This window comes from Chrysochloris asiatica, unplaced genomic scaffold (genome assembly GCF_000296735.1).
Source record: "Chrysochloris asiatica unplaced genomic scaffold, ChrAsi1.0 scaffold00018, whole genome shotgun sequence".
In the NCBI taxonomy this organism is placed as follows: Eukaryota; Metazoa; Chordata; class Mammalia; order Afrosoricida; family Chrysochloridae; genus Chrysochloris; species Chrysochloris asiatica.
In genome coordinates this window covers 23080871-23105700 of record NW_006408536.1, presented here as the reverse complement: position 1 = coordinate 23105700, position 24830 = coordinate 23080871, and the positions used below count along the sequence as shown (strand labels likewise).

The 24830-nt window shown below is 44.9% G+C and overlaps 1 protein-coding gene across 3 annotated transcripts in view; it reads right to left on the bottom strand.

The window, feature by feature from the left end:
• Positions 1 to 24830, bottom strand: part of GPM6B (glycoprotein M6B) — a 43024-nt gene that overhangs the window by 5778 nt on the left and 12416 nt on the right. For all 3 annotated transcript variants that reach the window (XM_006835621.1, XM_006835623.1, XM_006835622.1), the window contains 2 exons: positions 5555 to 5741; positions 4440 to 4596 (listed from right to left, as the gene is read on the bottom strand). In XM_006835621.1, the coding sequence (XP_006835684.1) occupies positions 4440 to 4596; positions 5555 to 5741 (344 nt within the window). The remainder of the gene's footprint in view (positions 1 to 4439; positions 4597 to 5554; positions 5742 to 24830) is intronic.

Sequence of the window (24830 nt, the reverse complement as noted above, 5' to 3'; positions counted from 1 at the left end):
CTCAGAAGAAAGGCCTGGTGTTGGAGTCAACTCGGTGGCAACTGATGAGAGGATCCTAGCATGTTAATGCTAGAAGCAACTGCTTGGACTTTTGGGGTCCTGTGTTAAGGGGAGACTAAGGAGGTGATAACACTTGTCCAAGGTCACAAAGTAAATTAGTGACGGGACCTGTCACATGGTGCTTCTTCTAAACATGCACTGCGAAAAATCAGCATCCTATTTAACATGGAGTCCATGGATGTCTTCCCATGGTACTGAATTACAGCTTCATACCAATGTTACCAGAATTGCTGATGCTATACATAACGGGTGTGGGGGGCATCACAGAAAAGAGTAAGGGCTACAGGAAACAAGCTTGGCTCCTTTCATGAGCTTGTGAAATTTAAAAGTTCAAGCTAGCCTTTCTCATCTCTCTAGCTTTTTTTTAGTCTTTAAAAGTCACAGCCACTTTGCAAGCAACTCATTGGTGGAGTGTGAAAAAAAACCCCAAACCCTCATGTTCACCCACACGTTGCCGTGGGCAAGTTCAAGCAGAACAGAATCATACCGTTGTACTTTCTTCACAATCTTCCATCTTGACTACCAAATCTCAGAACTTTGAAAGGCAACTTCAAAAATGTCCTGGTATTTATATATAAAATGTGCACCCACAATGCATGTGGGCGTGAGTTTGGAGGGCTCCTCACTTAGCATCATTTTTTTGAAGCTGGTGGTAAACACCTGGAGATCCCACCTACCTCTTCACATGGCATATACCTAAACAATGGTGTCAGGCTCAAACAGGGTACCTCCTGCTGGTCACCCCAGAAAACTGCAAGAACAGGTCACCTTTTCACCTGAATTTGAAAACACTGACATTTTTGGAAGTATTGGTATTTCTCCAGAATAAAAGGGGGCATCAAAACATTCATGGAAAGCTGGAACTGAGAGATGACAGAACTGTCCGTGAACTCTGTAAAGCCCCCTCAGAGAGAGGCCTGTGCAATGTCGCCACCTCCTTACCCAATGCCAACAGGCCACCACTATAGACTAAGGTTCCCTTGTCTTTCTCTTCAGAAGAGATCTGGATTTTCTTTTAGCATTGCCACACATACTTGCAGAAGAAGGGTTTTCTTTGCCTTGACAAGCCATTCCCACCCTGCACCATGCTCAGGGCTCCAGAGGGAAGACCAGTGGCGCCCTTCCCTCCCCACAGTGGTCTCCTGCATCCTGTCAGTGACTAGGTAAAGGAGTTCCATACAGGACTAGCCACTGGGAGGCTCCAAGAGCACTGTGCTCTCCCTGCTGGGAAACAGCACAGGACCACTCACTTGTCTGCCTCCACATTGCACAACTGCGCCCCCTGCAGTCATCAGTATGTTTCTCCAGCCCACCCGTCAGCCCTCACGAGTCCTACGTCTTCCTCATAGGCTCCCAGGCAAGTCAGTGCCATGGTCCCAGCGTGTGAGGCAGAAGGGAAGATGGTGCAGGACTCAATAATGAAGTGGACGCTCTCCAAGGCCTTTCCTCGAGTGGAATCACATACATTCACCATATAAAGCGGGCTGTGCCACTGAGAATGGAGTGGGGGAGGCCTTCCAGCGCCCCCCTAGTGTATCTCCACCCTTTCCTCCTCCAGCACCACTCCAAATTGCAGGCCCATCTCAGTGCCCACCAGGTCAAGTTTAAGCTCCCAGAAATCCCACAGACAATGGAAGGAAACACTGCCTAGTTCCACGCCAGCGCCACGCTCAGTTGTGGATCGGACCATCCGATTTTTTTTCACTGGCTGATTTCCAGAGGTTCATCTCCAAGCCTTTCTTCCTGGGTGAGATCTGCTGAACCTGTTTAGCATTGATTGTAGCAGCACAAAAGCCTTCACTGGCAGGCAGGCACACGTGGTAGCACTATCTACCTAAAGTGCAATCAGATACTGTTCCCCAACTCAGAGCGAACCAACAAACAGTAGAAGGAAGCACTCCCTATTCCTGTCCTCTCTTCACAATCGCTGCCATGTTTGACCCATTGTTGCAGTGAATGGGTCAGTTCATCTCACTGAAGGTCTTCTTTTTCTGGCCGTCTTTACCAAGCATGATACTAAAGTGTTCCAAAATAAATGCTATCAGGGCACTGGCAAAAATTGGGCCTTTTTTTCCCCCCTAGAACTTGAGCACAAGTGAAGAGGAAAGGTGTCATTTTAAATCTGTCAAGGCCTTTGCACTTTCTGTTGTTAATTTCCCTCTGTTCCTACAGTCAAGTTTTCTACTACAGTTGTCTCCTCCCCCACCTGCGGCAGTAGCCACTCCCAGTGTGGCTGTCACTGCATCCTCGTCTTTTTAATGACAGCTTCACTGATGTATAGCTAACTCTCCTGAGTCTTCCATTCAGTCAGGTGGCTGGTTTATGAACTTAAGCTGAGAGAGCCAAGCCAAACCAAGTATCCTACTTGGATTTGAAGACTGGAGAGGCTCTACTCGGCCAAGAATGGAGTTGCTCAAAGCATCAGCTGGGCAAGGTTTCTGCTCTGTCCATTGATTCTTTGAGGAACATGGTTTCCAGAAATAGCACCAAGTGAGGCTCTCTATGAAGAGATTGTCGGTCCCCGGGAGGGGTGTCTACACGAGCATATGCTGTGTGTTCTTACTCAAGCAGCCACAGGAAAATAGAGGGATTTGCAAGGGGTCCAGACAGGGCTCCAGCCCTACTGGCTACTCTGAAGTCTTACAAATGGTGTCCTTCAAGAAAAGGACCATTGCCAGCAGGTGTGGGGTGGAAAGCAAATACTCAAGCTGTGCCCACACGTGCTGAAAGGCAGAGCTTCATGGAACTCTTTAACACCACCGTCTTCTTGTGGCTCTGGTCTCAGACAGACTCGATTGCATTTATGACCTGTGTTTGGTTGTGAGGTAGTATTGAGTGGTCGTGGAGCTGTGGGATGATGCACTGGACCACAAGGTTGGCAGTTCAAATTCACCCACCCCTCCTCGGAAATCCTATCCAAGGTTGCTATGAATTTGGAACCGACTTGGTGGCACTTAACATGTCTGTTCAGAGGTAGAATTCTTGCCTCGGTGGAGCAGACCTGGATTTCATTCATCTACTAACACAGCTCATGCTCAGCTAACCCTAACTTAACCTAACCCTAGGGTTAGCCACCCGTCCATCATGGCTAGGATGCTGAACAGCGTTCAGTGGCATTTCCTGACTAAGACGGACTAGGAAGGAAAACCTGGTAATCTACTCCTGAGAATCAGCCAAGGAAAGCCCTAGGAGTCACAACTGATCTGCTCTACAACTGATCATCGGGTTGACACAGGGCCAGGTCTCGTATCACTGTTGCGCATGGGGTCGTCCTGAGTCAGGGGCAAACCAGTGGCCGCTAACAGCAACAACATCTGTGGGGAGCACAGATAGCAGCAGACAATCTGCAGCGGCAGCGCCCTGCACAAGAGCCCCAAGCTACACTGGTGGCATTACATAAGCATTTCAAGGACCTGCAGACAGGCCCTGAGGTTTCCTCAAATTTATCTGGGCCCTTTGGTAGTATCTCCCTGGTCATTTCCTCTTCCTCCTTTGAGCTCTGGGATAACTATTTTCCTCTCCAGCCACTCTTCCTGAATTGACCACATTTGTTTCTTTTCTTCTGCTTCTGACTAGACGTTGAGAGCCCTGAGTTCTACCCTGTTCCCACATCTCCGTGCAAACTTGTCCATTTCTGTCGTTCAGTTGTCTTCAGCCCAGAGTTCTCCGAAAGCCCCCCCCCCGCCCCAGTATCTGACTGACTCTCCCCCTCCTCATGCAGCCCAAGTCTTCAAGAGGCCACATTCCTCCCCCTCACTGCCTAGCCAGGGTATTCTGTCATGTCATGAAATCGTCTTCTTTTGTTGGTGGTGAACCATTTATCAATGGAAAACCCATTCTTAGTTCATGGACCACACAAAAGCAGGCAGATTTGGCTCCCAGGTTGTAGTCTGCTGACCCTTGGCTTAGACTATAAGCTCCTTGAAGTCTGCAGCCCCGTAACTGACAAAGACTAGCATTTTGCACAGGAAGTAACTTGGTAAACATTCCCATTCTGACTGTGACAATTTATGGCAGCATGTAAATCTTTATGGTCACAATCCATATTCAAAACCAAAAAAAGAAGACATCAGATAATATGAATATTAGCTCCTTCCATACTGAAAACTTTCTATGGGGATGGTGGTGGTGGATATCACTAGTAATACTTGTACAATGATAAGGGAACCATTTGATTAAGTGCCACCAGCCAAATCTTTTCATTTATCATCAACATGTCGAAGGATTTCTGGTTTCTAGCTTTGTGTTGGTAAAGATAAGATTTGGGCATGGTCTGTCCACACAACTGTCCAGACCACAGCTTTCACCTAATCAAAACAAACACGTCACAACACAGCTCTCGTGGGACGGCGGCTAGTGTTCTCAGAGATGGTACTCACCATTCCACTGATGCATCGGCCACAGGCGGTGGTTTTAAACTCACCGTGCAGTTCCTTCACTGCACTTGTAGTGTAAAAGCCTTCTGCCAACAGAATGATCCCGTATAAGAAGAAAAAGGACGCAATTCCGTAGATGACATACTGCATCAGCTGGATCCTATGAAAAGAAAGGAGACCCTGAACCTTCACCACAAGAGAGAGACTATCTTCCTGGACTTTTAAGAGAGCACATGAGAGTGATCTTCCTGGGACATCTCCCATCCCTCTATTGGTTTTATTGGCTCATGGGGTGTTCTGGGTAGGCATCCCTGCCCACCCCTCAACAACCTAGGCCTTCCTTCCATGGGTGGGCATGGTGGTTGAAGTGGCCAAGTAGTTTCCTCTGACCAAAGGGCAGGAGTCCCATCCTGCGAGGTGAGGATTAGAATCCCTGTTTCTCATAATAAATACACATGCGTGGAGAAGTGACGTGACTCATCCAAAGATCCAGTTTGGTGGTGAAACCAACATGAGAATTAGTAAAATCAAATTACTTTCACGTCCCTTCTACCATATCAAAATGCTTCCCAACCAGCCCAAATGGTTACTGTCATTCTGACTACCCCTATGCATACGCTCAGGGCTTCTTTAGAAGTAACCGGGGCAGATGTTCTTGTGTGAAGATGCTCATTTAGACTTCCATAGAACCAAGTTGCCTGGGAAGTAACTTTTTGTGTCTTCAACTTACTTGACACACAGTCCCTTGGACAATGAGAATGCCAATGCTAACTCTATAGGGTGATGATAGGCAGCATCAACGACTTCCCACTTGGCCACAGGCCCCCAAGCCCATGGGGACTATGTGCCATGTCCTCACCATTCCCAGGTGGGAACCCATCCCAGGTCCCAAACACCCACTGCACCTGGGCCCTTGCCTTTTCCTTCCCTCACAGACCTTTTTCTATCCAGACACAATTTTGCTAGAGGAGTACGTTGTAGTCTTTTGAAAATATCACACAGATTGACCACTTTTGAACACGAGGGGGGGCTTCTAAACATTTGTGGCAAAATAGATAATGGAATTTTCTAACTTTTCAAAACATCTACACACATTCTGAAAGAGAAGCAATACTTACACCTCGCTCAGCAAAGCATGGTCACTGGTGTTGGTGGAGAAGTGTTGCTCAAGAATCGCCACGGTGCCAGCAAGAGCCACATGCCCACAGCCGCAGAACAAGGCAACCCCGGAGAAGCAGAGGATGGTGGCCACCAGGGAGGCATAGGGGACTCCTCCCAGACACTTGATGCAGCATTCGAAGCAGCCTGGGCCCAAAGAGGAGCAGATGGAGCCATTATGGGCAAAATGCCTCTGAGCTTCATGAATACTATACTCAACAGAGAAGTATCAACTGGCCCTCGTCCCCTCAGGTGCTATGGCTGAGACCTCCACATCCCAATGGGCAGTACTGCTGGGATAGTGATGATGATTTCATGTTGAGTAAGGGCTCTCACCTCTAAAGGAAAGGGTCCAGAGGGGTGGTGAATGGCAGAGCCGTCAACTAGCCAACAGTGGTGGACCGAGTCACAATGCTGGAGTTTCCTGCTCCATGGGGACTTCTTGGGACAATGAGGAACACTCATTCCATTAGTCAAGGCCAAAGCAAGGACATCAGTGACATGCAGCAGCATTCCCCAAAGCCCCAACCTTCTAGGAGTGTTCAGTACGTTCATTTCTGTAGCAGCCAATGGCTTGCCTCTTGGACAACCAGAAGAATCAAACAGAAGAATTATACTGTTGCTGGGCTCTGAAAACAATATGATCATTTGGGGAAGATGATGGGTAATTGGGTCTCCCTCCTTGCAAGGTCACCAAGACCCACTCAAGTGGATCCACTCAAATCAATCTTAAAAGTGACCTCACTCTTTTATAAAAATGTTCTCCCCTCAGTCCAAGCCAGCCTAAGCAGTTGATTCATAGTCCGTCCACCTCCTCCTCCCCAGCTCCCATCTGCCCCCTTTCCAACATGCGTTCAGAGAAAGAACTGAGACGTGGCGAATGATGTTTCAGTACTTAACAAGGAAAAGAAACATGAAAAACCAAAGAACAAAAAAATGAGCATCCATGAAGGGAAATGAAGGAAAGAGCCACAATTCCCTCTTAAACTTGAAAAAATGAGCTTTTTGTTTTTGTTTTTGTTTTTTTAAATAGATCTTTACTTGACATGTCTAGCTGATGTCCTTGGCAGAGCCAGGTGACATTTTACATCTGAAGAGACATCTATGCTTCAGTAAAGCAGTGCTGGCTAACCTCGCCTCCCTGTTGATGTTATCCAGACCCTTAAAGTAAATGGTCTGTTGTCAGGGGGAGCCAATTCGAAATACATTATGATGCTTAACACTAATCAAGAGCATTTCATTACTTCAGGGCAATAACAGGAAGGCATCTCAATTTCTTTCCTCCAGATGGTCTTCCTAGGGAATGACCAGTCTACAGGAAAAAAGAGAGAAATGTTTCAATTTTGATGAATGTTCCAACCTAAGTTGGCATTTGCTTAAACATCTTATGGCCAGTAGCTAAGAACTTTTATTACCCGATTTTCTTTAGGCCATTGGAAAAGCTAAAGGGACAGACCTTCCTAAGAAAGCTGTGCTTCCTTGTATTCCAATAGATGACCTTCTGTCTTCAGGAAGATCAATCCCCTGAAATGGATTTGTGAAACTACACAAAATGGGAACTTGTACACAAAACCAGTTCAAGTTCACTTGCAAGTCAGTACATTAAAGAGCTTCGGCCACTTGACAGATGGGAACAGAGATCTACGGTGGAGTTCCATTCTTATCTGCTATATGACTTCCTGGGGACTAGGGCGGAGTAAGAAGAATGCCAACAAAAAGTCCCAATTCTCTCCAGGCTCCCAAACCAAAAGAAACTAACGTCCTTGGCCTCAATGCATCATGTTGATAAAGAGAAAAAAGAGCCATTTGTGTATTTTATCATTCCAGCCTCCCTCATGCTCAGTGTTTCTAAGATGATGTTAAATAGACAACTGCCCACTTTCCTGGCTAATGCCGTTGTGACTGGTCCTTAGTGGATAGAGATGTGTGGCTTTGAGACTGGGTCTGTACAACAGGGTCCCCACTAGTACGTGTGGCAATTTACAATGGAAGTATACAGAAATTAAACAAAACGTTCAGTCTTTACTCTCATTAGCCATACTTCACATGGTCAGTAGTGGACAGCACAGGTCTCGAACATTCATTCCATCATTGCAGGACATTGTTTTGGAAAACACACTTTGCTTACACCATATTTGATTTTCTAACTGTGTTCTGATTTTCATTCTGTTTGTTATTTAGTACTTTTTGAAGACCTACTGGATGCCAAGTCCTGTGCTTGGCAATCGGTTACAAATATGAAATCAGATATCTTATTTTTTTCACCTTCTAAATTTTTTTTTGTTGTTGAACACATACACAGCAAAGCATACACCAGCTCCCCGTTTCTCCGTGCACACTTCAGGCACACCGAGGGCATTCTTCATGTTGGACAACCATTCTTACTCTCCTTTTCTGAGTGGTTCCTCCCTCATCAACGCCACCCTCACTGTTTCCATCTTTCCAGCCACTGTGTCAATCTGATCCCATAGCATTGCTGTTGAGGGCCGGCCGTCAAGTCAGTTCCAACTCATAGCAACCCTGAATATGGTTTCCAAGGAACAGAACAGCTGGTGGATTTGAACTGTTGACCTTGTGGTTAGCAGTCCAATGCTTATCCTACGGCACCACACGAGGACTCCCATACAGATAGATCTAAAAAGAGCATAATGCTTAAGGTAGGGGTTTTTTGATTACTAAGCTAATACTTAAGAATTGAGTTGGGTTGTTTTTTTTTAAAAAAAAAAACAAAAACTGTCTTTAAGAAGATATTTTTGGTTTAACACTTAAAGATGATCTCAAGGCAATAATTTTAGGGAATCATCTAGTCTCCATGGCTCCAGAAAGTCTAGAGTCCATGAATTTGAAATTCTGTTCTCCAGTTTCCTCCCTTTTGATCAGAATTCTATGGAATCTCTGATCAAAATGTTCAGCGATTGTACCTGAGCACCATTTAGATCTTCCGGTCCAGTGGCAAAGGAGGCAATTGTTAGTGGAGGCAATTAGCTACACGTTCCATATCCTCCTCCGCATTCTTGACTCTCCTCCTTCCTCCATTGCTCCAGGTGATAGGTAGAGACCACTTTTTGTGCTTTAGATGGCTGCTGGCAAGCTGATTAAGACCCCAGGCACTACACAACACAATAGGAAGTAGAACAGAAGTACTAAACATGTTTGGAGGCCAACTGAATCGAGATGTCCCGTGAAACTATGACTTTAAACTTCAAAACCAAGAAGCCAAATTCCCTAAACATGTTAGGAGGCCAACTGAATCGAGATGTCCCGTGAAACTATGACCTTAAACTTCAAACCAAGAAACCAAATCCCATCAAGTGTTTGCTTGTACATAAGCAGTCATAGCAACTTCTTTTTGGTCATTGTATCGATCACTTTTATCTCCATACATTTGCCTTTTCTTGGCTTTTTATGTAAGTAAGGTCATAAAATATTTATCCTTTGTGATTGGTTTATTTTACTCTCATAATGCCTTCAAGCTCCATCCGTACTGTACCATGTATCAAGATTTAATTTCTCCTACTGGCTGAAGAGTAATCCATTGTATGAATGTACCACATTGTGTTTTTCCATTGACCTGCTGATAGAAGGTAGAAACCACCTACATACCTATTGTGAATAGTGCTACAATAAACGTTGGGGGACAGATCTCTTTTTGAGTCTCTAACAACGTCTTTGGGGTTTACAGCTCGGAGTGGAATTGCTGGTTGTGGAGTGAAATGGTACTTCTATTTTTAGTTTTTGTAACGACCATGCCGTTGTCCACAATGGTAGTACCATTTTGTATTCCAGCCAGCAATGGCTAAGGGTTCCAATTTCCCTACAGCCTCACCACTATTGGTTATTTTCTGTTTATTTTCGTTTTTAAATCTAGTGGGAGTGTAGTGGTTTTGATTTCAATTCTGAGGGCTAATGATGCTGAGTGTCTTTTCATGTGCTTGGTAGACATGTGAGTGCACTCTTTGGTGAAATGTCTATTCAATTCTTTGTCCATTCTATATTTGGGTTATTTGTTGCCAAAGGTTTATGAATAGCTTAGTTATTAGATTCTTCTTGAATATATGATTTCCAGAGATATTCTCCCAGTTGGTAGCTTGTCTTTTCACTTTTTGGTGCACCCTTTTAATGACCAAAATTTGTTTTTACGAGGTCCTATTTATGCATTTTGTCTTTTGGTTGGTTGTGCTTTTACTAGACCTGACAACATTGTCCCTGTTTGTTCTTCTAAGAGTTTTATGGGTTTAGGCTGCACATTGAGGTGCTTAATCCATTTTAAATGTGTGGTGTGTATGTGTGCGTGTGTGTGTGATGTGACACGGATCCTATTTCATTTCTCTGCATGTGGAAATCAAAATTTCCCAGCACGGTTGATTGAAAAGACTCCTGTTTCCCCATCAGATGAATTTCGCACCCTTTTCAAAAAATCCGTTGACCATAAACATGTGGGATTATTTCTGGACTCTTAATTCTTATTCCATCGATCTATGTGTCTATTTTTTGACTAGTACCAGGATGTTTTGATTACAGTAGCTATGTTGTTGTTGTTAAGTGTTGTCATGTTGGTTCTGACTCATAGTGGCCCTGTATAGAGTTTCCTAAGGAGTGGCTGGTGGAGCTGAACCACTGATCTTGTGGTTCAAACCGATAACTGCAGTTAAGTGCTTATACTACAGCACCACACCAGGACTCCACCGTAGCTAGACAGTATGCTTTCATATCTAGAAGTATGAAGGCCTCTTCCTTTGTTCTTCTCAGACACTATCTTTGCTTTGCAGGAAAGTCAGTCTAATGTTGTGGGCAGACAATTGATTATTATAATACAGTGTAACAAGTGCCCAGGTACAGATTGCCGGGAGCTGGTGGATGGTGGGCAGAGAGGCCGAGGAGAAGGAAGGAGAGCAGGGAATTCAATTCATACTGGAGAAGGGGTCAGACATGGTGAAACTGACGATGAGCTCCTAAGCTGTTCATTAATTTCTCAATGCTTTCTGCTATATAATCTATACCTCTATTTACTAAACCCAAATCCTTTCCCATGACTTGGTGTTTGGGTTGTGTATTATGAGACAGAGGCACTTGCCCCTTAATAATAGAGCTCTTCCTTCATGACCCACACTTACCACTTCAAAAGGTTTTTTTTTTTTTTTTTCATTCTGTGTCTTTCAAAGAAAAGATCACAGCTGCTCCCCTGTTCAGAATGCCAAGTGGGGTTAGAAGAGCGATGCTTTGAACAAGCTTTGATCGAGGCTACAGTTTCCTTCTAATTTCTCTCTCTAAAAGACTCCATCTGCCCTATGCTGTGGGTCCAGTTTTAGACCAGCAGGGAAAACCAGGGACCCAAGCAGGGACCCAAGAATTTGAAGGCTCACATGACTGAAATCACCCCTCTCAGCAGATGTAATGTACCACCAAAACTTATATGTTTTCAGCAGATCACTTTATTTGTGCCTGTAGGAAATCTAGCTCTTACAAAACAAAAATCATCTTGGTCACCTTTGTTCCACTCACACAGACACTGCCAGCCAACGTGACTAGAAGCTTGCGGCATACAACGTGGGAGAACTGAACACCTTTCTGACTTGGTTAACCAGTTAGCTGCAGAGCTAACATGGTATCTATAGTGTGGATCTAATCCCCATAAATGGCAATTACCCGCTGTCCTAGTCCTAGCCATCACAAGGACTATGCTCAAAGTTCTCCTAAACCAGTAGTTGGCAAATGGTATCCTGTACTTTTTGTCAATAAAGTCATTAGCATACAGCCATGCCCATTCACTTACAAATGACCTATGGTTGTTTTCGCTCTACTCAGCGGAGTTGAGTAGTTACAACAGAGACAGAATGGCTCGTAAATGATGAAACTCCTTCCAAAAAGTTGGCTGGTCCATCCCTTGAAGCACAGAAGGCTTCCTGGACCAACGGCATCAGCATCACCCGAGAATATATTAAAAATGCACATTCTTGGGAACAACTCACTCAATCACTGCGTTGAACAAGCCTTGTGGTGACTCTGCTGTGCACTACAAATTCTTTACCGCCTCACTTCTACCGACTTCTTTTGAATTTCCAGCCAAATTCTACTCACATAAATATAAAATGTCACAAAATGACTCCTGCCTCTTGGCCAAGATGGAGTTAACAGGGACCAAATGCAGCTTCCTGCCTGAAGCAACTGAACAACACTAGACATGACACAGGAAACAGTGGTTTTGGAGATACTGGGCCTCAGGCTTTGAAGACCAGCCTGTGACGAATGAGCCAATTATTAAAGACTCGACCAAAGAGGCAGCATTGGATGACCTGTGACTTATTGGGAAGAAGCAGTTAACAGAGACCCTTCGAAAGGCACAGCTTACTCAAGCAAGACAAACTCTTCCCTTCAAATGTGGTAGCCTCCTCTTGGGAGTGGGGATGCCTTAACAGCCTGTTTACTGCGGCAGTCCATTGAATAGTGACAGGAATTGGTGAGGACGAACAATAGCAGAGAGAGGGAGGGAGGGATCATTCACTCATTCATTCTGTTTCACTTGCTCAAGAAAGGGTCAGTGGATGGAGGGGGCCGAGTGTCTGGCCATTTGGAAATGAGAGTGGCAATGGTCACCCAACATGATGAATGTAATCAATGTCATTGAATTGTAAGTGTCAAAACTGTTGAATTGGCCAAAGTTTTGTTGTATGTATCTTTACCACTCTAAGCAAAGAGTCCTGGGGTGGTGCTGTGGGGTAAGCACTGGACCTCAAGTTCGGTTTGAACTGCAAGGTCAGTGGTTCAAACTCACCAGCCACTCCTTGGAAGCCCTATACAGGGTCACTATTCGAGTCAGAACTGACTCGACAACACAAAAATTAAAAGAAAAATGAGAAAAAGGGTTCAGTAAGTGTCCTTGACGTTATAAGCATGGGGCTGGGGATTCAATGGTGAACTAAGATGGGGCATGGTGCTGGGATCCGATGGAATTAAGATGTGTCTGGTCTGCACCCTAATGGAACTACAGTCTACTTGGAAAACAGGTATTAACCAAATGAGGCATCAGTGAGGACTGACTGATGTTTTGGGGGAGAGAAATCCAGAAGCTTTCAGAGCCTAACTCTGAAGGATGACTTTGAGTTGACTAGGTAAAGGGCCAGGAGCCCTCGTGGCACAGTGGCCAAAGCACTCCACTGCAAACCATCAGTTCAAGTCATCAGTTCAAGTCCACCAGTGGTTCTTTGGGAGAACTATGGGGCAATCTATTTCTATAAACATCACAGCCTTGGAAATCCTGTGGGGGGACTTCTCCTCTCTCCTACCAGTATTGCTACGAGTCTGAATTGACTCCACAGTGGTGGATTTGGTTTGGTTAAAGGGAGAGAAGATGGGTATTCCAGGAAGCAGGAAGAACATGAACGAAAAAGCGGAGCACATTCGTGGTGTTTGAGCAGAGTTCACTGTGAGGATGTTTGACCACTCAGAGTTTTCTAGGTCACCTTAAGGATTTGGGGCTCTAGCCTAAGAATCATGGAAAGTTACTAAGCATGTTTAAGCATGGGTAAGAGATTTGGAATTTGAAGGATAACTGTTTGATGGTAGGGAACAGAATAGTTGTGGGGGGTGAGTAGAAGCCCATTGCAATAGTTCAAACCAAGAAAATGGCAGCTTGAACCAGGGGAGGGGCAGGGGGAGTGGAGGAAAACGTACGGTCTGAGAGATCTTTGGGATATCAAATGGGCACGTGTTGGTTTGGATTAGATGAAGATGTGTAAGATGGATTGGTGATGGGCATTGTCATTCCCTGAGCTAACGCTGACAGAAACTCTAGTTGATGAGCTCTGACAACAAGGATATTGAGCTGCATCTTTGACATGCTGAGTTTGAAGTGACTGCGATATCTTCAGCGTTGATTTTGGGTGGATAATTGGACCAATGCATCTGCCAGCTTCAACTTGACACCAAAGTCAAGGAAAGATGTGAGTGGTTTGCACAGTGTGCATAGGGTTTCCAAGTAAATCTTTATGGGAGCAGAAGGTTCCCATCTTTCTCCCATGGAATGGCTGGTAGTTTCGAACTGCTGACCTTGAGGTTAACAGTCTGACTCATAACCACTATGCTACCAGAGCTCCTTAGTGATAGTAGTAGTTGTTGTTAGGTGCCATCGAGTTGGTACTGACTCATAGGGACCTTATGCACAGCAGAACTAAACACTGCCTGATTGTGAAAGTAGTTGTTAAATGCTGTGGAGTCGGGTTGACTCATAGCGACCCTGTATAGGAGTGGCTGGTAGGTTTGAATCACTGACCTTGTGGTTAGCAGTCCAGTGCTTATCCTACAGTGCTATACCAGGATTCCAGGAAACCACATTTGTTGCTTTTGTTAAGTGCTGTTGAGTCGTTTCCAACTCATATCGACCTTGTATAGGGTTTCCAAGGATTTGGTGTTGTTTAGTGCTGTTAAGTCAGTTCTGACTCACAGCGACCCTGTAGAGGGTTTCCAAGGAGCAGCTGGTGACTTTGAACTGCCGACCTTGTGGTTCAAACTGACCTTGCAGTCCAGGGCTCATCCTACAGCGCCACACAAAAGATATGCCTCAATGCCTCTCTCAACGGCCATTTTGTGTCCAGCGTGCCTAGAACCCTTTGTGCAGAACAACAGAATATAAAACCCATTTTGTCCCAGGGCTTAGAGCTGGCCACTGCCACGGCTGGAGTTCCTAACAGCCCCACAATTTGCCCTCAAGCGTCTGTGATCCTGGCTGTAGATTTAACACTGGCTCCAAAGAGTGGCCAGCGGGAACAAGAAAAAACTCAGATTCTTCCCCCATGAAATGAATGTGACAGTCAGTCAGACAGACAGACAGACAGACAGCCCTCTCCACACAGCCTGCCTAATGAGCCACAGAACCGGAAAGGAGCAGGAACCAAGCTTTGCAACATCCACCAAACAGCCGCAGGGAAATGGAGGCAGGTGTGGACATGGGTGAAGAGGGTCAGCGATTCTGTGAGGTCCTGAGATCTCCCAGCAGGGTACTCTCAACGGGAGGCAAATGTGCCCTTCAGAGGACATTTAACAATGTCACAATCACGTGGGGGGTGCTACTGGCATCTAATGGGTAGATGCACAGGACACTCTCCCACCAACAATGACCCATCCTTAAGTGGAAAAACTGTGTATGACTAAAGTCAGACTATACAATTCTGGCCTGAAATGCCCCTGTCCCCCATGATACTGCCAGATTCTAAAATGAAAAATACTTAAGACAAAATGTATTGGTGTTGTCAGTGTGCCATCAAGTCAGTCAGTTCTGACTTACAGCAACCCTGTATAAGGTTTCCATGGAGCAGTTGGTAGGTTTGAGCCTCTGATCTTGTGGTTAGCAGTCCAGTGCCAATCCTACAGCGCCATACCAGGACTCCTCAGACAAAATGTACTGTTAAAAATAAATGTATGTTACAGTGCAGAATTCAGAGAGCATTTGAAAATCCTGATGCCAGACTTTAGCCCAAACCAATTAAGTCAAAGTTTTGGGGGTGGGCACTCAAAAATTAGTTTGTTTTTAAAGGTCCCCCAGCTGAGAACCAGCATTCCAGAACAGAGACCAGCAAATCAGGGCCCAAGGGTCAAATCCGACTCTCCACAGAACCTGAGAGTTAGAATAGATGTTGCATTTCCAAATGACTGAGAGGGAAAAAAATAAGAAGAAAAAGATTCCAAAGAATATTTTATGACACTTGAAAATGTCTATGGAATTCAGACACAGAAGTGTCCATGAATGAAGTTTTATTGGCACACAGCCACACTTATTCAATACACTGCCTGTGGTTGCTGTAACTGTAGACAAGAGTCTCGAACTTTCAGCGTCTGCTGAAGTCCTGGTGTAACTGAGTTGCCAGCTAAACTAGCACTCCCCTTCCCGCCAATAGGACACTTTTTTTTTTTTTTTTAACCTCACCCAACTCTAGGAAAGACATCCCAGAATTATCTAGACTTGGGTATGTGGCAGAACTTTTCTGAGAAAATGAACCGAGACTCATGTGTTGGCCATGAGATTGGCAGTTTGCCAATACTATATAGACTTCTTGATGAAACCGATGGGGAGATGTACGAATGTGATTTATTATGTTGTATAAAAAGCAATGTGTATAAAAAGCATCTTCTAGATCTGTACAACTTGGAGAACCAGTATTTTCTGAAAGAGTAAGGTGTAATGTCACGTAGCCATTCCTGAAAATGAAATCCAACTGAAGTGTAGCATAAAGAATAGGTTTTAGTGTAACGGACTATAAAATGCTCATCAGTAGGGTTTCAGATTTCACATTACAAGCAACCTTCAAGAAACTTCTACTAATTGAATTTTGGTGTGTTATCAAGGAACAAGTCCCTTATCTGAAAATGCCACAAAAACGCTCCTCCCTTCTCCAACTACAAATGCATGCAAAGTCGAGTCTCTGTATACTTCAACACAAGCAATATAGCCCACGATGCCTGATTCAGTGCAGAAGCAGACAGACAATAAGGTGATCTGCAAAAAACATCAAACACTGCCATTCTCCTCACTAAAGGATTCCTTTGTTTGGGGAAAACAGTTATTTTTCATAGATATTATGTTGGCATGTAATGGGTTCATTATTTAGTATTTTACATAACTTCGTTATTAGAAATTCTCACTGAAACTCTTATTCTTTGTTTTCTAATCTAGAAAACAAAGAGATAATTAGCACAATGAGTTAGCAAAGCTTTTCTTATTTGTCAAGTGCCATCGAGTGGGTTCTGATTAGTGATCCTGTATAGGCTTTCTGAAGAGTGCCTGGTGGGTTTGAACTCCCAATCTGTGGTTAGCAGTTCAGTGTTAATCCTACAGTGCCACACCAAGACTCCAATCTTTTTTTTTTTTTTGGTGGGGGGAGTGGGTTCAGTTATTTTTAAGCGTGTAAAAGGGACTGTGACTCCAAAGTCTGAGGAACACCAGTATAATGCATTAAGAAGGTAGTATAAAGTTACAAGCAGTTGAAAAGCTAACTGAGAAATCCTTTAAACAAGAAATAAGTTGTTTCTTATTCTCTCAAATTCCTTACAGTCCCGACCTAAAGTTTATCTATATAATAGATAATATATATTATGTAGATAATATAATAGATAAGAAATAGTGTTTCTGCTAATAACACTGAAACTATTTCTAATGTTATACTAAGAAGAGCTTCTCAGCAGCTCCGGAGTTTTCAAATTTGTGACAGGCTGTGAAAGTCTTGGCCTAGATTAACCTGAAGATACATTCACGAATAAACAAATTCAAGAAACAAATGCTTGTGAGCCTCCTTTGTCTTTGGTTTTGCTAAAGGCCACAGTATGTACTCTTAGCCTACTGCAGTGGGGGGGAGGGGGGCGGAGGGCTGGAGAGGGGAAGGGGGGGTGACTAATCAGAGGCCTGGTAGGGACACACGGAAGCTCATTCTAAGCTCAAAGGACACAGATTTTAAGAGTACAGTGATTTGTAGGGAGCTCAAGCTTTCTGAGAACCATTTGCAAACTTAAGCTTTAGGGGCACTCCACCTCCTCTGATCATCTGGGTGCTGTTAGATGCCTTCCTGGCTACCATTCAATGAGTGTCTGCTGCACTCTTGCTCTGTGCAAGGCATTTTGTCTTGGGCTTGTTTGCCCTTCCAGCACTGACACTTGGGGTAGAGCGAGGGCTCGGTAGGCACACAAATAGATAAAATTTAAAGTTGAATAAAGTTCGTGCCATACAAGGAAACACCAGGATGTTAGTGGGACAGCTTACCATGGGAGGGCAGTAGTGTCGACAGAATGGCATTGAGGATGGAAGGGTCCCCTGGACTAGGACAGATGGACAAACAAGAGGAGAACAGGACCAACGTGGTGTGGGGGACCTTGGGAGAGTTTTGCGTGTAGCTGCTCTTCTCGAGGTGTCAGGGGAGAGAAAGGCAGGTGGGCTGATGCAGTGGGCGGCCTGGAAGCCCGCCTGAAGCCCTCTGTGCTGCATTTTGCAGGCAGTGGCGATGCACATGCTTCAGGATGATCAAGCAGCAGTGTGTAGGCTGGGTTTGAGTGGGTGCAAACGCAAGCCTTCAACTGTGGGTGGTGGCAGAATGGGGTTTTAAAATTTTATTCGGAGGGGGCAGGACATATTCAATGGGAGCAGGAAGGATGAAAAACAGACGAAGCTGTGGAGCTATGAAGCATTCAACGTCACACATTTCATGGGAAAGGTAGATGCAAGCGCATTTATGCAAACACGTCCTTATAAGAGCTCTTCTCAAAAAGGTGCACTAATCCAGAGTGACAAAGAGCAGAGCTTTTGTGGTGCTGAGGGTGTGGGAAGAAGGATTCCAAAGGGGCCCAAGGAAACTTCTGGGAGTGATGGAGGCGACCATGGAGTGATGGTTTTGCGGGCATATATGTTTGTCAAAACATATCAAAGAATGCACTTAAAAATTTTGTAGTTTATCATATGTCAAGGTCGGTTCACACCACAAGGTGGGCAGTTTGAACTCACAAGCTGCTCCTGGGAAACCCTAGAGAGGGTCACTATGAGTTAGAACCAACTCAACAGCACTTACCAACAAGTAGCTTCAAAGTGTCCAGAGAACCCCTTTTGCAAATGAGTAACCTGGTAGCAAACAGGAGGTGTTAAGTGCTGTCAAGTCAAGTTCTGACTCATAGCAACCCTGTATAGGGTTTCCGACGAGCAGCTGGTGGGTTTGAACCGCCAACCTTGTGATTCGCAGTCTAGTGCTGATCCGATAATGTCACACCAGGACTCTAAAAGGTAGGAGCTAGATTAACGTGGATGGGGTTGGAAGCAGAACCCACTTGGTGACGGAGAGAGGGTGGGAGCAAGTCAGGGAGCTCCCAGACCAGTGTTTTTGCACACTGTGCTTACTCAGAAGAAGCAAGACAGAGCAGGAGGAATCTTCTGGGCTCAGGATTTAGGACCTTAACAGGCAAACAGAGGACACAGAGCTAGAGTCAGGGGAAAGAACAGGAAGAAGAATAAACTAAGCCATTCACTGCTCTTCTAACCAGAATCTCTCCTCACCCATACACATATATGATGAACACACCGTGTGTGTGTGTGTGTGTGTGTGTGTGTGTATATATATATATATATATATATATATATAGACATACATGTATAATATATAGACATTACATAAACATATCTGTCCTCTTACGTTTGTTGCTTATGTGCTTGATGTCTATTAAAAACACATTTTCTCTTTAGAAAGCACAGTTAAGTTCTCTTGTGTGCCATTGAGGAAAAGCTATTCCATGGAGGCACTCCATCCAGGGTAGTTTCCAGACATAAGCACAGGATCTAGCCCAGTTTCTCCACCGCGGTACCAGTAACAATCTCTGTGCAACACAGTGAATTATTTAGATTTTCGTTTAGCTCTAGTCTTTGAAACTATCATCAAATGACTTTTCCTGATGGGGGGGTGGGCGGGGAGAAAATGCTGACAGGATTATATGGTTCAGATTGAAGTGACTGCTAATGGGCTTGATTATGATTGTAAAAATTTGGACCTCTAACAGGGGTAATAAAATGAGCCATTCTCAGAAGCAAGAATAGGAGATCTCACAACCATCCAGGAAGAAGAGCCAGAAGGGGAGCATGTCCTTGGGAGCCCCAATATTCCTGTGCACTGAACCCCCTTAATCCAGGAGCAGAAAGGGGTCCTTTTCTGGCAGAGGAGAACAAATAGAGCTGAGTGACTTTGGGCTAGAGGCTCACTTGTGAGTAAGGCACCTGCAGGCACTTAATTGGGGAACTGGGTTTCCTGACTCAGGAAGCTAGAGTTAGTAAGGCTTATAATGGAGTGCCCTTTGAGCATTTAGCAGCAGCCGGACGGAGAGCTCTGTAACATACCCTAGTGGGTGGAGGCCAGGCTGAGACCGAGCTAGGCCAAGGCAAAGAAGAGGCTGTCCTGACCGAAGAACTGGATCTTGAACATTTCTGTTAACTCCCCTAATCAACCCCATAATTTTAAGGCCTATTACACGGAATTTTCAAACCCAGCTGAGAAGTACAGTGCTGTGGGAGGAATGGGTGGTGTTGGAATTGGTGAAGAGGTTGGAGGATGGAGACATGCCTGACCTCTGCCTCGTAGAAATCGGACTTGGCCTGATGTTAATGGTGAGTCTCCCCCCTTGTGAAGTTGGAGGAAGTTGGACACTAGCCCCAAGCCATTGCTTGTCCTCTGTGGTGGGGCTGTCCTGTTCGGTATATAAACAGTGTCCCTGGTCTTAATTCTACCCACTCTGTGCTACTAGTATCCTCCCTCCACTCCTTGAGTTAGGACAACCAAAAACATCTCCAGACATTGCCCAATGTCTGAGAGGCAGTCAGAGACTGAATTACGTCATCCCCAAATATGTGTCAACTTGGTTGGGGGCATGATTCTCAGTGGTCTGGTAGTGATGTGATGTCATCTTTCCCCATGATGTGATCAGTCAGGGGATTAGGGTGGGATGTAACCCTAACTCAGGTCTGAGTCCTGATCCCATGGAAAGAGAAGTTGCCCTGGGATGTGGCCTGCACCACTTTCTATCTAACAAGAGATCAAAGGAGAAGCAAACAAAAAAAAAAACAGCCAGGAGCAGAGCAAATCCTTATTGGACCAGGGGCCCTTGTGCTGAGGAACTCCTAGACCTGGGGGAAATTGATGCCAAGGGACCCTCCACCCCACTGCCGAACCAACAAAGAAAGAAAGAAAGCCTTCTCCCTGAGCTGTGAGAAACTACACTGCTGTTGGTTAAAGTCATCCACTTGGGATATTTCTGTGATCGCAGCACCAGCGAACTAAGCCAGGCCCTAATGCCCCTGATCAAGAACCACAGTGGTTCTCAACCTTGGCTGCCCAGGGGAAACACCTGGGCGCTTTCCAAAAGTGTCTGGGATACCCCCCTGAGAGTCTGACTAAGTCGGTCTGGGTGTGGTCTCAGATTTTAGAGCCCCTTCCCCCACACGTGATTCTACTGTAAAAGCTGAGGTTGAGAACTGATTGGTGACAATGTCATCATCCCTCAAAGGTAAATGCCATTAGGGTCTTTTCTCGTAATTTCAAATTACACGCAAGGGATCCTGAAGACCTCAAGCATCCAGGCAAGCAAGCAAGCAGTTGCTGTTGAGTCAACTGGGAGTCATGTGTGCCAGGGCAGACCTGAGCTCCATCGGGTTTCCAAGGGCTGATTTTTCGGAAGTAGATCACCAAGGCCTTTATCTGAGAATACATGGGTGTCATTTCCATCCTGAGGTTTCAAAAGACGGCCGTGACTTCTCTGTTGCTTTTGGCTTGTTATTTCTGATGAGGCCAGCAGCCATCTGTGACGCATTTAAGGAGAGGTTTATGTTGCAAAGAATCAAGGGGACCTCTGGCCAACAACCAAAGAATCCCAGTCGGACCTTCAGATGAGAGCCCTCGGTGAACACCTTAATCGCAGCCTCCTGAGAGACTTAGACATGGAACCCCAGCTACACTATACCCAGTCTCCTGACCTATAGAAACAAAGGTAATTCATGTGGTTGTTTCCAGCCATTGAATTCTGGGCTGATGTATGTAGCAACAGATAACTAATACACAGCCTCAGATCCATGTTTCCCTGCAGCTCTACAATAGGATACACTTTTGGATTCTTGGAAAAATATGCAAAGGTGCAGTAATAATATAGAAATATTTCAAGATGCCATTACTTCAAGTTCAATCATCACACTGTCTACTGTGGATATGGGGAATTGGCCTTGGGCATCTTGATAACAAACATAGATACAGATTGCCTTTGAATTTCAAGTGGTGCTGATTATGTTGTTCTTTGGAAAGACATTTTGAACAGAAATGAGACATTGTCAATGATGTTATACTGAGCAGTCGTGGTGTGGTGCTAGACCGTATTTTCAGTTTGAACTGCAAAATTGGCGGTTCAAACTCACCAGCCACTCCTTGGAAACCCTATACAGGTCACTATGAGTCGAAACCGACTCCATGACACTGTTTTCCACTTTATCAGGGCATTTCCAGGGACAGTCAGTTCCACCTGAATGATCCTCTCAACGAAAACATTCCATTCGCTATAGTCATTTTATATCAGCTTTCCATGACATGGTAACAATTGTGGGCCCCTTGTTGGGGCAGGAAACGAGGCACCCAAAAGGGGCAACTGACAAATGCCAAGTTCCTTCCCAGCTACTTCAGAGTGCCTCCAAGTGATGTGTACGTGTGGCAAAAAAAGAAAATTAATATTGAGTCCTGGTGCGGCACCGTGGGGTAAACACTGGACTGCTAACTGTAAGGTCTGTGGTTCAAATCCAACCCTACACAGGCTTGCTTTGAGTTGGAACTGACTCAATGGCACTTATAACAATAGAAAAATATAAAAGGAGTGAAAACCACATGCCACTACTTCTAACAGGCAGAGAATTACAGCTCTGAGTAATCCAAGGTAGTGTCCCTCCAACTGCCTGACAAAGTTCTAGATCAACCCTCAGTACCAGTCCATTTGCTGCCTCTGCTCATCTCTGTTTTCTTTGCTACTCTGAGCAGAGGAGCAGACACCAGACCAAAATGCAAAGGAAGTTGTTGATAATCACGAACACAGCAAGGCACTGTTACGTAATCAAGTGTCTATCACATACTAAAAATAAAAAAAATTAAAACAGAGCCCTATGATAGGGGCATCAAAAAGTTTATGGAAAAATGGAATCAAAAGATAAGGAAATTTTTTCACAAACTTTTTTAAACCCCTCGTATCTGTATAATGGCTAGCATGGTGTGTCGCTGTAAGATCAACACTGGACTGCGAGCCAATGGTCCAATAGTTCAAACCCACCAGCCGCTCCTTGGAAACCCGGAACCGACTCAAGGGCATCCAACAAAACAAAACAACATCGTCGCCTTTGGTAAATCAAACCAGTTGCCAATGAGTCAAATCTAACTCATAGCCGAGTAGAACTGTGCTCCAAGGGGTTTTTAATGGTCGATTTTTAAAAAAATACAATTGCTAGACCTTTACTGCCAAAAAAACAAGTTAACTGCTCTATAAGGCACTTTTGGGGGGCGCTGTGATTCAAAAACTGAAATAATTGATACATAGCAGAAAACAAAATGCAAGGAACTACCAAACTCAGAAACTTTATCATATGAATTTGAGCTATAATCTGCTTAACGGCGTTCACTGTTTACCTGCATTAAGCAAGTTCCTCCAACCAGACTCCTGGGAACGGAGAGACATCACCATCAGAACACACAAAACCCCCATTAACACCCACCCACACATGGGAGAACCAATGGTGTGTGCAAAAGGATTAAGGCTCATTTTCCCTTGAACTGTTTTCAAGTGTTTTGGGAAAAGACCTCAAACTTAGTGGCCTTGCAACCTTAGGTAAGGAAAGAGTGACAGTAATACCCTCTAGAGATTTAGCTCCGATTCTTTTTCTAAAGAACGACAAAAATCCGATACCTTTTCCCAGGATTTTTTATGTTTGCAAATGTCACCTGACACACAGCCATCCCTGTAGTCTCAGGAACACAGGCTGTGTTTGTCAGGGAGCCAGGTGGAGGTCGCACCTGGGCTGGTAGGCAGCACAAGCTGAGTCACAGCAAGACATGCAATACACAGGTCCCTCCCCTCTGGGCCACTCAGGAATTCATTTGGACACAAATCACAACACTCGGGCTTCCTGCTAAACCCCAACATCAGCCACATTCTCCCCCAAAATCCACATGGGCAGACACGCTCCATGTTTGGACTTCTGAATCATCTATGACCATCTTCACCCAAGCCAAGGGGGATTGATGGATGATGGGTGAACCAGTCGGTTATTCCACTCTTTACATATTCCGACTGAATGACAGGTGGACCTGCATATGGGTGCAGTCCTAGTGTGACGCTTTAGGATCAGCACTGGACTGCTAACCACAAGGTTGGCGGTTCAATCAAATCCACCAGCTGCTCCTCAGAAACCCTGTACAGGGTGGCTGTGAGTTGGAACTAACTTGACAGCATGAAACATGCATATGGGTAGTTGTCCTTGGTCCACGAATTTGCAGTCTATAGTATATGCCATCTTGCATGTCAGTGAATTCTATTAAAGAGAAGGGACATTTGAGAATTTCACCCAAGCTCCCATGAACTACTTTCTCCTTGCTTCCCTCCCCCCGTGCCACACATACACAAAAAAACAAAACCCACACTTCCCATTTTCACTGACTTGTCCCCAACCTTCTTCACTAAGGAAAAAAATAATAATAATAAATAAGGTAGAATTTCCAATAAGGAGGGAAGAGAATCAAGGTCAAATCACAGTCTTTCAAACCACCCAGGATTCAGCACACGGATGTGTTCGTGGCAATTCTGCAATATCTCTCCCCACAAATAGGAAAAGAATGAAAACAGTAAATGATCCTGTGTGCCAAGAAAGGCCTAAACAAATCTTTTGCAAAGATAAAAGAGATTTCTAGATCTCTGGGGGGGGGGGTAAATTCACTTCAGTTCCTCCATACTCCTGGTACTTGCACTGAATGAGTGCCTCTCAAATGCAGACTCTGATGCCCCAAGTCTGGGGGCTGAGGCTGACTGTCTGCAGTTCAAATGAGCTCCCTGATGAAGCTGATAACTGTTCTGACTCCAGTCAGTTCTCACTCATAGAGACCCTGTATAGGGTTTCCAAGGGTAGGTCTGAACTGGGTTAGCAGCCCAGTGCTTATCCTACAGTGCCACACCAGGACTCCTCATTTTGAATGTTGACGCTGCTAAGTACGGTTGAGTTGGTTCCCTGTATAGGGTTTCCAAGGAGTGGCTGGTGGGTTTGAACCACTGACCTTGCAGTTAGCAATCCAAGTGCTTATCCTACAGATCCACACAAGGACTTGAGTTGTTACGTGCCAATGAGTCAGTTTTGACTCACAGTGACCCCGTACAGAGTTTCCATAGTGACCCTGTATAGGGTTTCAAAGAATGGCTGGTGGGCTTGAACCATCAACCTTGTGGTTGCAGCCCAGTGCTGATCCTACTATAGACCAAACTCTGAAGCCCTGTATGATACAAACTACAATAATCGACACAGGTAAGCATAATAGTCCAGCACATACACAGTGATTGAGCATGAAGGATTCCTTTCTCTCTGCTGCCTCCAGCATCAGTCCCAGTTCTAATGTGACACACATGGGGTCACCATGAGTTACAGTCAATTCCATGGGAACTGGTCTAGGTCTAGCGAAGATGTGGACATTACCTACCCAAAGACACTCATAG